The following is a 13,466-nucleotide window of genomic DNA, read 5'->3' as shown; positions in this document are numbered from 1 at the left end:
AAGACCAAAGTTGTTTGTTTGTTTGTTTTTGGTTACTGAAGTATGAACTAAAAATACTTGCAAATGCTAAAAAACATGGACCAAAAATATTAAACGCTACGGATAGAAAACAAGGAACACGTAAGGAAGTCCTCTGGAGTCTGGACTGTAGATGGCTTCCACATCTCTGCCCCTCATCAATGGAGGCATCATTTTCTCCTCTCAATACTCATCCCTTTCCAAACACCATCACTCCGCAACTCCCCTCAAGTAAGTCCAATCCTAACGCACCCAATTCTCGACCTTGCTCATACCTGTATTTCTTTTAAGATTTTCTTTACTCCTCGTTTGGTTCCTGAGACTGAGTTGGAGATAGAAAATAATTATTTTTTTTAAATATATTTCGCAGTTTACCCACCTCTTCGGTTACTTGATTAATTGATTTCTTGAAATTTTCTCTACTCCAGATGTGTAGTCGCCGAGCAAATTGCTGATATGAATATGTACTTGTTCTTCAAAATATTTGACTTTGAATTTCATCTTCCCCTCCTCTTACATACACTAATGAGTGGTTTGCTCTGCTTATTTCTTGGATTTTTTTTTTTTAATCTTTTGGTTTCTAGGGAAACTATTGAAATAATCTTAATCTTGAAGAGATATCCATCCATAATCTCTCATCTTCACTTCTCCATTTTCTCTAATACGTGGATGGTTTACATTGTTCCAATTTTCAGATTTTCTTTGGCCTTCGTTTGTTCGCTGAGAAAATTAATGGAACTAAAAGAAAAATGAATAGTTTTTATTCTTGCCATGTGCGTTGCTTTGATTTCGACTGTTGGAAAACCTATACTCTTGTACTGACCTTTACTTATAAATCACTTAAACCTTTATAAAAAAGTATAAATGAGCTTAGGGCGGGGGAATTCACAAAATGGTTGAGCCATTCATTGTCAATATGGTCAAATGGTATGCATCCACCTTTATAAGTTCATATTGTACCATCTCTACTGAGTTAAAGCTTAGTGAGAAAGAGGCTGGAATTTCCTTACCCTTTTGAGTTACTGATTTCCTAATATTCTTAAGTTTCTATTCTTCTTAGGCGGGGATTGAGAAGAGACCAAGACACAAGCATGGTCATTAACAGAACCAGAGGACAAGCATTTCAAATCTTGGCTAATCCCAATGTACGCTTTAATCCAAGGCTCCCACATGTCTAATGCACAGATATATTTGGTTTAAATATTATCGAAGCTTTTTTAGGTATGTCATTGATGCTACAATTCTTGTGGGAACAAAATGTTTTGACTCAGCTTGTGTGTTAGATGGTTCAGTTTAACTGTTTGATTTGTATTGTATGATAAGTTTATGTAATCTACCTTTTGCAGTGGTGGTTACATATTTGTTTTTCTTCCTTTTTTCCCCACTTCAATACATTCCAGTTCTTTCTTCCGTCTGAAATTATCAATAGGTCGGTTCAAATTCCCATTAGAGGCAAACATGGCCGTCAATAAATTGACTTCTTTATTGTTTCCTGATCATGGTTCCATACGAGCACCAGATTGGCATACTTTTGTTCAAACTTGCCTACACTTTTATCTTTTGAAAGGAATTTTGTTACATTCTTAGCCACAGATTCAATGAAGTTGCAATTCGCAGATTTTCTATTGTTTTTCCTTTTCTTTTTTATTTTCCTTTATCTTCTATGTTGCTTGAGAGAATTGCACAGCACGTGAAGAAAATTTTTTTTTTTCTTTATTGAATTTCCATTCGTGCAAATTAATAAACTGGCAGCAGTACCATTAAGATTAACTGCTGCTTCTTGTCCATTATGGGCTGTACCTAACCAAAATAAATAAGTGTACAGGTGTCTTCAGGGAAACGAGGCTCGGTTAATGAAGTGATCATGGTTGATCCTTTGGAAGCCAAGCGGTTGGCTGCCAAACAAATGCAAGAAATTAAAGCAAAACAGAAATTCAAGGCATGTTTGGTGCAGATAATAACTATGAATTGACTTGTCTAGCGAACTCTGGATGTTATTTTCAGAGCATATTTTTGCATTCATGGGTTATGTTCTATGTTAGATAAATTTTCATTATAAGAAAAGAGGAGCAAGTTTTTATTTTTGCTCCCAAATGCAAGATGGACTGCATCAGTCAAAGATGCAGAAGAAGTCCACAATCCTCATGCATCAAGTTACTTATCAGTCTGGCTGGTTGTGTTTGCAGAGGAGATGTCAAATTGAAGCAATTAACGGAGCTTGGGCAATGATTGGTCTTACAGCAGGTCTGGTAATTGAAGGTCAGACTGGAAAAAGTATTTTGGCTCAGGTAAACTTACTTTTGCTCCATGTATGCTCACATGTATATGGTTCATTCTCTCACACACTGATAATAATTTGAATTTGGTTAATTGATAGCCTTGGATTGACTGGTACTTGGAATTACTGCATATATGATTAACCGTTTTCACGTTCAGTTGGCAGGATACTGGAGCATTGTTGTCAGTCTTTTTGTGCAGTAATTGTAAAGTTTGAGAAATTGCAGATTTTTTCTCAGATAATTCTTCAAAACTGATGCTGTGAGCCTGTGAGTTCTTTCCAAAAATGTTGCTTCTGTCCACAATTCTTATACCATTTTAATAGTGAGTTGTATAAATATTATATGGTGGTTGTATGCATACCATTTCTCTTGAAAAATGATAGAATTACAATTGTTTTTTTAATTCTATTTTAAATGTAGGAAATTTCAATAAAATAAAATTGTAAAAATCCAAAAATGAGTTATGAACAAGTTGCTTGTATTCCGGCTGTGCAATTACAGTTTGTTGGGCGAGTTGTTATTCTCAATAACTCGTTTAGGCCTCGTTTGGTTTCGTAACATAAATTATCTCATCTCATTTCATTTAATCATTACAATTTTCAAACTCTCACACAAAATATAATAAATAATTCAATTCTTTCAAATTTTAAAATTAAATTAATATTAAAAAATTAAATTTTAATAATATTTTATTCAATTTTTCTCTATCTCTTCTATGTAATCAAACGAGTTCTCATTAGGAGAAATTAGGAGTTAAAGGTGTCGTGATATGCATCTTGCGGGTTATTGAATTATTGGCTTTTGTTCAAGTTTTCCACATTGTTAGATGTACAACTTTTATCTCATCTCTACACATTGTTGATATACAAGTTTTCCACCTCAAAATTATAATGAGTCTCACTAAAAGTGATGTACTATCCCACTTATTTATATGTAGTAAAATTTTTTTATCAATAAGAAATGTTTTAATTATAAATTTTTTTTATAAAAATAAATTTATAAAGTGATACGATTGCGTTAGATATAATTTCTTATATTATAAAATTATTTTTATTATAAAATATATTTAATATATTATATAAAATTGGGTCAGTATTTATATTAATTTATGTAAAATATCTGTCCGGTTGAATATTCTTTGCCAATACCTGACAATATCTGACAATTGTCCTTTGGGTCGAACCATGAATCGGCCACGTTCGACGTCCCAACAATTCTTGCACCCAAGTTGGGTTAAATTATTGGCCTCCACATTAAAGTAAAAAAATAATATCAGGGTTACTATTAAATATACTAATTAAATATGCACAACAGTATAAATAATTTTTTTTTTTTTAAAGTTTTTTAAACATCTTTAATTATTAAGAAAAAATTAAAAAAATATAAATTTATTAACAGTTATTTTTTTAACCATTAAAAAAATAAATAAATAAAATAAAATAAAATAAACATATATGAATGAACATATTTAATAGTTAAACATCTTTATTTTTTTATCATTTTCTTTATACATTTTTTATAATCTTAGACATTTTAAAAAGAATAAAAATTTACAAATTTATTTAAAAATAATTCCTTAATAATTAAATAAAAAAATAAAATATCAATAGACGACTTTTGTGGTGATGCAGCAGCATTTTCCTTTGAAAAATAACTCCAAGATGAAAATTGAACATCAGATATTTTTTGATAAAGAATTATGAATATATATATATATATATTTTATTTCCCTCAAGTCTTCACGTGCTGCTGGCAATTCCAGTGCATTGGCAAGATGTCACAAAATTCAAACCGGGTCTAAACGATGGTTCAGACATAACCAACCATTGGTGGAATCGGTCCAATTAGACGTGTCAGAGGTCAATATTTATGTCTACGTAAGTATGTTTGGTTTGCTTTTAAATCAGATCTTTACATTCTTAAACACGTTCCCATTTCGTCCAGCAAACACCTCGTAAACATTGCGATACCCTGCAAAATCCCATCTCGCTACCTTTACCTTTCGCTCGCCTCCACCTACACCCCACGTTACTCTCCTACTCATTGAACTCTGATTTGGTCTCAAAGAGAGTGAGTTCTCGAGGGCTTGGAGTAGGGTGTGAAAGCAGGGGTACGCTTGGAGGATCGGATTTCAGCTGTCCTCCCTCCTCTTTGGCATGAAACTGAAGAAGGAAAAGTTTGTCAGGTAAGCGTCTATTCTTCATGTTCTCTTCTGGGTTTTGCTTGGTTCTTGGAATATAGTTTCTGGGGAAGCCTTTTTTGCTCTTTATGCTTTGTTTGGTTGGTGAAACTAAACTTCTGTTGAACTAGAGCCATGGCTTAAATGAGCTCGAATATCGGATACTTTATTGCCTGAACAGCACAAAGCACGCCATTCTCTAAAAGAAAGGAAAACAAGCTTTTTTTTTTTTTTTTATATAAGAAAAGAAAAAAAAAATTGCCTACTACTTAGATGTTCTTTCTTTGCACAGAAATCAGGATCTTAGATTCCTAGAAGCTCGAACCCTACAATCCGACACAGCCCGTCCTTAATGCGTAATTTCAGCTGATGGGCATAATTGTGGCAAATTTTTAGTTGTTCTAACATAAAATATCAGATTCTCTGAAAAAAAAAAACTCACGGATCTTTCATTTCTTCAAATGGTCCGTCCGATTGATAAGACACATGTTACGAGAATATGTGAATCTTCATAAAATATATTACTTTAATCTAAAATTGTAAAGGAGTAGGTAGTCTATCATTTTTCTTGTTTGAAACCCAATAAAACTTGAACTCTACTTTCACTTCTGTTTTTCTCCAATTCTCTTGGTCCTTGGAAACCTAATGGAGGGTTTACTAGAGCATGCCTTCTGGGAGAAATTTTTTATGTTTATTAAGTTCCTTTACATGAAAATCTTTATTTTTCTGCACTTCAAATTACGCTTTTTTAGAATTTTATTTTTAATTGAAACTCTGCTTTTGGAAATTATGACAATTTTGTTTCCCATAAAATGTTGTAGGTTTTATTCTGATGGAAAAAAACAAAACGAGTCTCCATGGGGAAGAACTGAACCAACACAGCTAGAAAGGTCTTCATCTGCATATAAGGTTCCGCCATCTTTGCCAAAATCTGATAATGGACTAGTTGGGGGTAGAAATAGATTCACTGAAAATCTCAGAACTGGAAAGTCTAAGGTGTTTCCAGAGGACCATGAGCCATGGCGCAAGAGAATACTTGACCCCGGTAGTGAGATTGTGTTGCAATGGAACTGGGTTTTCATGTTTTTTTGCTTGGTGGCACTTTTTGTTGACCCATTGTACTTTTACTTGCCCACGCTGGGAGGAGATGCTGACTCTTCATGTGTAAAGACAGACTTGAATTTGCGAATTGTTGTGACCTTTTTCCGGACAATTACAGATATATTCTATTTGTTGCATGTGATTATAAAATTCCGGACTGCTTATGTTGCACCTAGCTCTCGGGTGTTTGGCAGGGGTGAACTTGTCATGGATCCGAAGAAGATTGCACAGAGGTATATTCGATCTGACTTCTTGATAGATCTCATTGCCACACTGCCCCTTCCTCAGGTATTTTGTTGCAAGTGTTATTCACTCTTCTATGCATGATAGTTCTTCCTGCAAATATACCTCACTTTTGAGTTTTCTTTTTTTAAAATATAATTTAAATTTGAAGCAAAGAGACACTATTTAATGATGACAACTCATGAAGAGAGCTTGGATTTTGGTTTATACTAGGTCCACTGCATCATTAATTAGATAGGAAAAATAATGTAAATATCCATTTTGCAATTCTCCAATAACTTCCCGGATTGGTTACATAAAACCAAAAATCTCATCTCATCTCATCTCAACTCATCTTTACAACTTTTTCAAATCCTCATACAAAATATAATAAAAAATTTAACTTTTTCAAATCTCAATACAAAATTAATATTAAAAAATTATATCATAACAATATTTTATTCATTACTATTTAAAACATCTCATCTCATCTCATCTGTGTAACCAATATACACGGGGCCTTAAGCTATTGGTCTATGCTTAGATATCACGATAGGGAAGCCCAAGAAGTACGATACTCATAATTAAGCATACACCTTACTAATGTGGGATTCCTTTACAATTAGATTGAATTGTGACTTAATTTCACTGTTGCTGTGTCCAACAATACCTTGTGGAAACCTTTGGTCTGATCTATTCTTGCTGAAGAGTAGTGGGTAAGGGCTGTCCTTTTGGTGCCATAGTGCCATCATGCCCCTGTGTGTGATCTTTGGGGTAATTTAACTCCTTTTAAATTGAGGAGTTTCTATAGTGTCATGGGCTAATTTGGCTCTTGTTGGATTGAGGAGTTACCATAGTGTCACTGATAGTTTCTCCCTTTTTAGATTCAGGATTCAATAAAAATAGATTTAAGCGGTTTTTTATGTCTGTGGTCAAGGTATATTTATTCCCCCTTTTTTATGCTTCTAGAGCCCCTTGTACCTTATAAAGAAATGTATTTATTACTACCACACATGTGGGAGCTTTTGGCTAAATCTTATTCATGCATGATGATAGGCTTGCAAATCATGTGAAAAGTGGATCTGAAAGTTGATTGAAATATTGGAGGTTGGCCATAAGTGAGGTTTTATCAATAAATTACTTTTTTTTTTAAAGAAAAAAATAGGGGAGGTTGGAAAATCTGTGCTGTGTCTTTTTGGACTGTTGGTAGGTATCAATGAGTTGAAAGAGAACTAACATTAAAATTTATCCCAATTTAGATTACCACGGATAAAATTTTCTCTTCTTGTATGGTGGGAAGCTATAACTGATTTAGTTTCATTAGTCCAACATATTTAGCAAATTTTGATCTTAGCTGTTTGTTTTGTCACAATTTTGTTATTGTCCTGGCTTTGGTCCAAAACTTTTCCAGGTGTGAAGGTTGAAGCATAGTTGATTCGAAATATTTTATGCAGATAGTTATCTGGTTTATTATACCAGCAACAAGAAGTCCCCAAGCTGATCACAAGAACAATACCCTTGCACTTATTGTTCTGCTTCAATATGTTCCGAGATTATATCTGATTTTTCCATTAAGATCGCAAATAATTAAAGCAACCGGACTGGTCACCAAAACTGCCTGGGCGGGGGCTGCATATAATCTGCTGCTTTATATGCTTGCTAGCCATGTATGTACTTCCAGTGCTTTTTTTATCCTCTCTCTCTCTCTCTCTCTCCCCATTTGTCTAATCTTGTTGACCAATTTAGAATGTTATTTACATGTGATTAAATATTCTTTTTTATTTACATGTGATTAAATATTCTTTTTCTTATTTTTCTATGAGTTCTGGGGTTGTGAAGCCGGGTTTGTACTTCTATAATTGCAGGTTTTAGGGGCAGCATGGTATTTGCTGTCTATTGACCGTTATACCTCATGCTGGAAAAAACTTTGTAAACAATCTACAGGTTGCTCACCAAGCTATTTAGATTGCAGTCCGTCTCGCAAGATGTGGGAAAATGTTACAGACGTGTTTAAGAACTGTAATCCTGGTAATGAAATTGAGTTCAATTATGGCATATTTGAAAATGCAGTGAAGAAAAATGTTGTATTCTCAAACTTCGTCAGGAAGTATTTCTACTGTTTATGGTGGGGCCTACAGAATCTGAGGTATGCTTTCTGTTACCAATTAGTGGAGTCTTAGTTATGATTTCATACTAATTATATGTAATGTATAAATGTTTAAATGCATGTCTTGCTGTCTGCTCTTATATGAAATATAATTTATGTAATGGACCAGAATTTGTTACAACAAATGCCTGTTTAGGTGCTATGCCTTAACTTTGTGACCCGTATCATGATCCATAACTGAAAGACTTTAAAATTATGACATTTTTTATGTGCAATCACTGCATGAGGATTGACCATAGTTATTTTCTTTCGGAGAAATTTCTTATAGCCTCTCAAACTACCACCCATTTTGTGATATAACCTCTAAACTATTAAAGTTTTCACTTAGTCCCCAATTCAAAACATAAGCTGCAATGTGCTCTGTCCATTAAGATTTGATCCTTAAGTTTTTTACCTTGTTGCGTGTTTTTTTCATATTGATGATCATATCTTCACTAGGGTTAAAATGGAACACATAAAAAAAATGGTTTAAATTGAACAATCTTATTTAACGGAGGGAGCACATTGCAATTTATGTTTCAAATTGGGGACTAAGTGATACCATCGATAATTTAGAGGTCAGATTGCAAATGTGATAGTAGTTTGGATGTCAGAAGTGTAGTTCTTCCTTTTATTTTCCTTTCTCTTTTGATTTACATATCTTGTGATAGTTGAAAACTCAAAATGATAATTCAGCATGAACAGATAAGGGAAAAATTAAAAACAGGTTAGGAAAATGATATACAGGACCCCTAACTCCTACTGTTGACATTCTTATTGAGAAAGTATGTTCTCCAACACACCTTCCCAAAAGGATTTTGTTTACATTAATCCTCTCTTTTCTGTATCAGTTCATATGGGCAGAATTTGTCGACCAGCCCTTTTATTGGAGAGACTTCATTTGCCATTCTCATTGCCATCTTGGGTCTTGTATTATTTGCCCATTTGATTGGGAACATGCAGGTATTTGAAAGATGATTTTCCTTTATTACCCCTTAAACTTTCTAAGTACTTTTTTTTGTCAATTAAAGACAAACTCTTGAAATAGCAGAAGCGAATTTGAGTCTTTGAGTAAATCTGAAGGCAAGGGAAACAATTGAGCCAAATGGTTTGATTAAATGTCTTTTTCTCTGTTCTTGTGAAGTCTTGTAAACTTTGATTACATAATTTTTATGCATTTTGCTTTGTAAGTTTTTCATTAAAAAGTTATAAGGTGCCATTTTATTTCTTTCTTCCCCACTCTACAGCTTATATCAATCCAAAATTTGAATTTTGGTACAATTTTTTTCTGGTGTAGACGTACTTGCAATCTTTCACTGTGAGGTTAGAGGAATGGAGACTCAAGCGAAGAGACACTGAAGAGTGGATGCGGCATCGCCAACTCCCTGAAGATTTGAAGCAACAAGTTAGACGTTTTGTTCAATATAAGTGGCTTGCAACTCGCGGAGTTGATGAAGAAGCCATCCTCCATGATTTACCTGCTGATCTTCGCCGTGATATCCAGCGCCATCTATGCTTGGACCTTGTTCGACGAGTATGGTTCTCTTATCACTCATGGGTCATCTGTTGTCATAATCTATCCAAAATAATGGGTTTGGAGGAGTTCTCACGCCGGACTTACAGCGATGAAGATCCTTGGCAGTGTCATTTCAAACTAACCTCCTAGGCTTATGTGTGAAATCCTTGGAAGGACAGCCCAACAGTAATATATTAGAAACAAGCCATTTGATCCATTTTGAGCATAACTCCGCTCCTAATGCTGTTAGTAGCGTCCAATTCACAGATTGTGTTTTAGATAATATGATAACATGTTATGGCCTACCAAGCGAACCAGGCTTTAGATGTCATAATTACTGTAATTTATATGGGATACCAGCATGCATGTCTTTTCGCTCAGATACTTCTTAATATCTGTGGTATACTTGAGACCTGTCCATCCCACATGGCCTAGGCAATGAGGAAAAAAAAAAATGGTGATAGCTTTGTTTTTACTATATAAAACTTACATCATTAGAAGCATATAAACTCTTGCTTTTCTCATTTGCAGGTGCCCTTCTTCTCGCAGATGGATGATCAGCTGCTCGACGCAATATGTGAGCGTCTGGTGTCCTCCCTAAGCACTGCAGGTACCTACATTGTTCGTGAGGGTGACCCTGTGACAGAGATGCTTTTTATTATCAGAGGTAGATTGGACAGCTCTACTACCAATGGTGGTCGAACTGGTTTCTTCAATTCAATCACATTGAGACCTGGAGATTTTTGTGGAGAGGAGTTGCTTGCATGGGCCTTGCTTCCCAAATCTACAGTCAACCTGCCATCCTCAACTAGAACAGTCAAAGCACTGAATGAAGTTGAAGCTTTCGCACTGCGAGCTGAAGATCTGAAATTTGTGGCCAATCAATTCAGACGCCTTCACAGCAAGAAGCTGCAGCACACCTTCCGGTTTTATTCTCACCATTGGAGGACATGGGCAGCCTGCTTCATACAGGCTGCTTGGCGTCGGTACAAGAGGAGGATGACTGCAAAAGATTTCACCATGCAGGAATCTTTTGCTTTGAACGTTGTAGAAAACAATGAGACAGACGAAGAGGAAGAGGAACATTTTCCTGTTGATTCAAATTCTTCACAGGCAGAAATGAACCTGAGGGTCACAATTCTGGCTTCGAGGTTTGCTGCAAACACAAGAAAAGGAGCTCATAGGATAAAGGATGAGATGCCAAAATTTCAAAAACCTGAAGAGCCTGACTTTTCTACTGAACCTGATGACTAGTAAGTAGTTACTTATATATTAGGCTAGCGTTACACGTTTGATGTACCTCTCTGAAATCCGTCACCAAGACACTGCAGAATCCTTTCATTTGGAATATGGTAATCCAAATTGCCGGAAGGCTCACATGATGCTTCTGAATGTTCCAGTGTACTTGGTTATACCTTTAGAGGTGAGTCAGAGAGAAGATTGTATTGAAAGAGAGAAGGGCAAGAAGGGGGAGGGTGTCAGGTCAAATATTGGGATCTTGGTTAGAGTAAGCTGATAAAATTCAGTGGAGTGAACCATGAGCTGTAGACCTGGCTCAGTCAAACTGTTTAGAAGGATACTTGGAACTGTTTAAATTCAAATAAAAGGACATTAAATTTTATACTATTAACTTTTCTAGGTGCAGTAACCTATTGTGGGATCAATTCAATGGCAATTATCTCTCTAGAGGCTTCAGATGGGTGTTACTAAACCATCATGCAGCATGTATTAGGTGAATTCAGTTACACGAGGTTTTTAGTACTTCTATTATTTCTTAATGAGTATTGAACACATGTCTACAGTGCAACCCAAATCCTAATGTGAGGGAGGAATGTGGGGGAGAGATTGAGTGAGGGTGCCAATGGGCATGTTTTGTGTTCCGTACAGAACGTGTTAAATCGACCTAGACTATATAAGCCTTGGGGCAGTTATCCGGTATCATCAGTTTGAGTCTCTTCCCTGTTATGAAGATTCAGCCTTGGGGCAGAAATGCAGTCGGATATCGGCCTAGGGTTGATTGTAGACAAATACAGAGACTGCAGAGCCAAATCTGAAATGGAAAGTATCAAATGCCATCAAAACAACACTTGAACAGAAACTCAGATCTCTCCATTATAAGTTCTCCTGCAATTAAGTTATGGGCCATACCTTTCAATATCGTAAAACTCTTATGTTCTTGTACTTCTGGGATAAAATTTCACCCTGAACTTTTTCTTGCTGTGTCCGTTGCACAGCCAACAAGAATGAGAGAAGACGTCCCAGCAAATCCCCGAAATGAAGCTAGGCGTGTGGTTTGTTCAATAAAGGATGGACCAGCTGCAGCCAGGATTGCCAAAAAGGGACATCCGACTTAAAAAAGAAGAAAACCGAACCCATAATGGAGACTGGACAAGGACTTGAAATGACAGACCTCTGGCCCAATTTATACTGGGTTTTCATCCATGAGGACCACCCCTAACTCCCAACTCCCAAATAGCTTTTCCCACAAAACTAAAGGCGGGCTCACCGACCTTGGATAGACTGTGGGCCGGATGCACGGGGCCCGTAATTTCAACTAGGCCAGACCACCCCCAGTTCTTCTCTCCCCAGAGCTTGTGTAGTGTCTTTTGCTTGGGATGAGAATACCTTAATTATACTCTACCGGTCCACCATACCCATTAAAAAAACAAAACAAATAATAATAATAATAATTTTATGTTCAGTTATTTTTATGTATTATTTTATGCACTCCTCTAATGTGATTAACTAAGTCATTTTTTATTATAAAATAATTACTTTAGTCAATCACATTAATAATATGTAATAAATACGTAAAAGTGATTGTATATAGCATAACTCAAAAATAAAAAGGAAAATGGATTGACTTGGTCAGGTCAAGTTGTGCCAGCTGTAGCATGAGATTTGGAGCAACTTGTTCCATTAGATTTGGCTCCCTTTGCATGCAATTCATTAAAATTCTGTTCACAAAATCTGCTACAGAAATATATATATATAATTTCGTAACAAGTCGGGAAAAGAGTGGATACGGTTGGGGGAATTTTAGTGGACAACCACAACTTTAGCTCTTATCCCCTTCCTTCAAAAGGTTTTCTCAAAAGTTGAGACTCAGAGTATTGTATACTCTTTTTGAAAACCCAAGTGAGGTGTAGTTGAGAAAACCTTTACAATAATATTGAAACGTCGTGTTTCTTTATAATAATAATAATAATAATAATAATGTGTAGACCATTTACTTTAATTTGAGAGATTTGGGGAAATTCCTCTACTCGTTAGTCTATATGACAACACATCATTACCACGTGACCCATTATATGAATTAAGATTTAAAATGATTTGAAAATGGAACGAAACATGGATCGATGTACCTAGGATGAGTCATCACCATTGTAAAGAAAAAGGTGAGAGAAAATCCAAAGCAGATTGATAATTCAAGTCATGTGGTCAGAGGGAACAGGTAAGCATGCCTGGTGCTCAAAAAGCCTGCATATACCTATGAAAAGATGAGCAACGAATTAAAAAGGCAACTTGTGCATTGTCATCTGCCTGTTCCTTGCAGTTGCAGAAGGTAGCTGATCCCATTCTTGTACGTATTTCTAATATTTAAATAAAGGTACGTAGGGCACATCAAACTTTCTACCCTAAATCAATATTATTTATATTAAACTTAAAATTTGGACAATCGATTCCCTAAAATCTACTTGTAATATTAAACTAAATGCAGCTTGCAGGCAGCAGCAGCTTCGATGTACCTAATATTTTATTCCCGACTGATCATGATCTTCCAGTGGAAAACATAAGATATGGAAAGGAAAAGCATAGTGGTTAATAAACAAATGAAAAAGGAATATTTGATCCTACCTTTCCAACCTCCCAACTTTTTGTTTGTTTGTCCTTTCCTTCAAATGTCGGCATTTACCTATCTTAAAAAAATTAGAGGAAAAAGGGTACTGATCTGGGCATTCCTTCCAAAACAATCCTTTTTCTTTTTAAGGGTTTAGGTATACC

General features: G+C 35.5%; 2 protein-coding genes across 2 annotated transcripts; both read left to right on the top strand.

Annotated features, from left to right (window-relative positions):
• The first annotated feature begins 59 nt into the window (after window positions 1–59).
• Window positions 60–2,703, top strand: LOC122318933. The gene is made up of 5 exons (XM_043136696.1): window positions 60–249; window positions 1,079–1,163; window positions 1,844–1,957; window positions 2,205–2,306; window positions 2,455–2,703. The coding sequence occupies exons 1-5, from the start codon at window positions 152–154 to the stop codon at window positions 2,497–2,499; spliced, it is 444 nt and encodes a 147-aa protein (XP_042992630.1). The 5' UTR covers window positions 60–151; the 3' UTR covers window positions 2,500–2,703.
• Window positions 2,704–4,208: 1,505 nt separating this feature from the next.
• On the top strand, window positions 4,209–11,087 carry LOC122318932 (cyclic nucleotide-gated ion channel 17-like). Its single transcript, XM_043136695.1, has 7 exons — window positions 4,209–4,482; window positions 5,298–5,865; window positions 7,254–7,466; window positions 7,665–7,945; window positions 8,797–8,908; window positions 9,243–9,479; window positions 9,993–11,087. Exons 1-7 carry the CDS (start codon window positions 4,454–4,456, stop codon window positions 10,713–10,715), a joined length of 2,163 nt encoding a protein of 720 aa, XP_042992629.1. The 5' UTR covers window positions 4,209–4,453; the 3' UTR covers window positions 10,716–11,087.
• The last annotated feature ends 2,379 nt before the right edge of the window (window positions 11,088–13,466 follow it).

The sequence above is a fragment of the Carya illinoinensis genome, chromosome 8 (assembly GCF_018687715.1).
Source record: "Carya illinoinensis cultivar Pawnee chromosome 8, C.illinoinensisPawnee_v1, whole genome shotgun sequence".
Lineage (NCBI taxonomy): Eukaryota > Viridiplantae > Streptophyta > Magnoliopsida > Fagales > Juglandaceae > Carya > Carya illinoinensis.
This window is presented reverse-complemented; position numbering and strand designations above follow the sequence as displayed.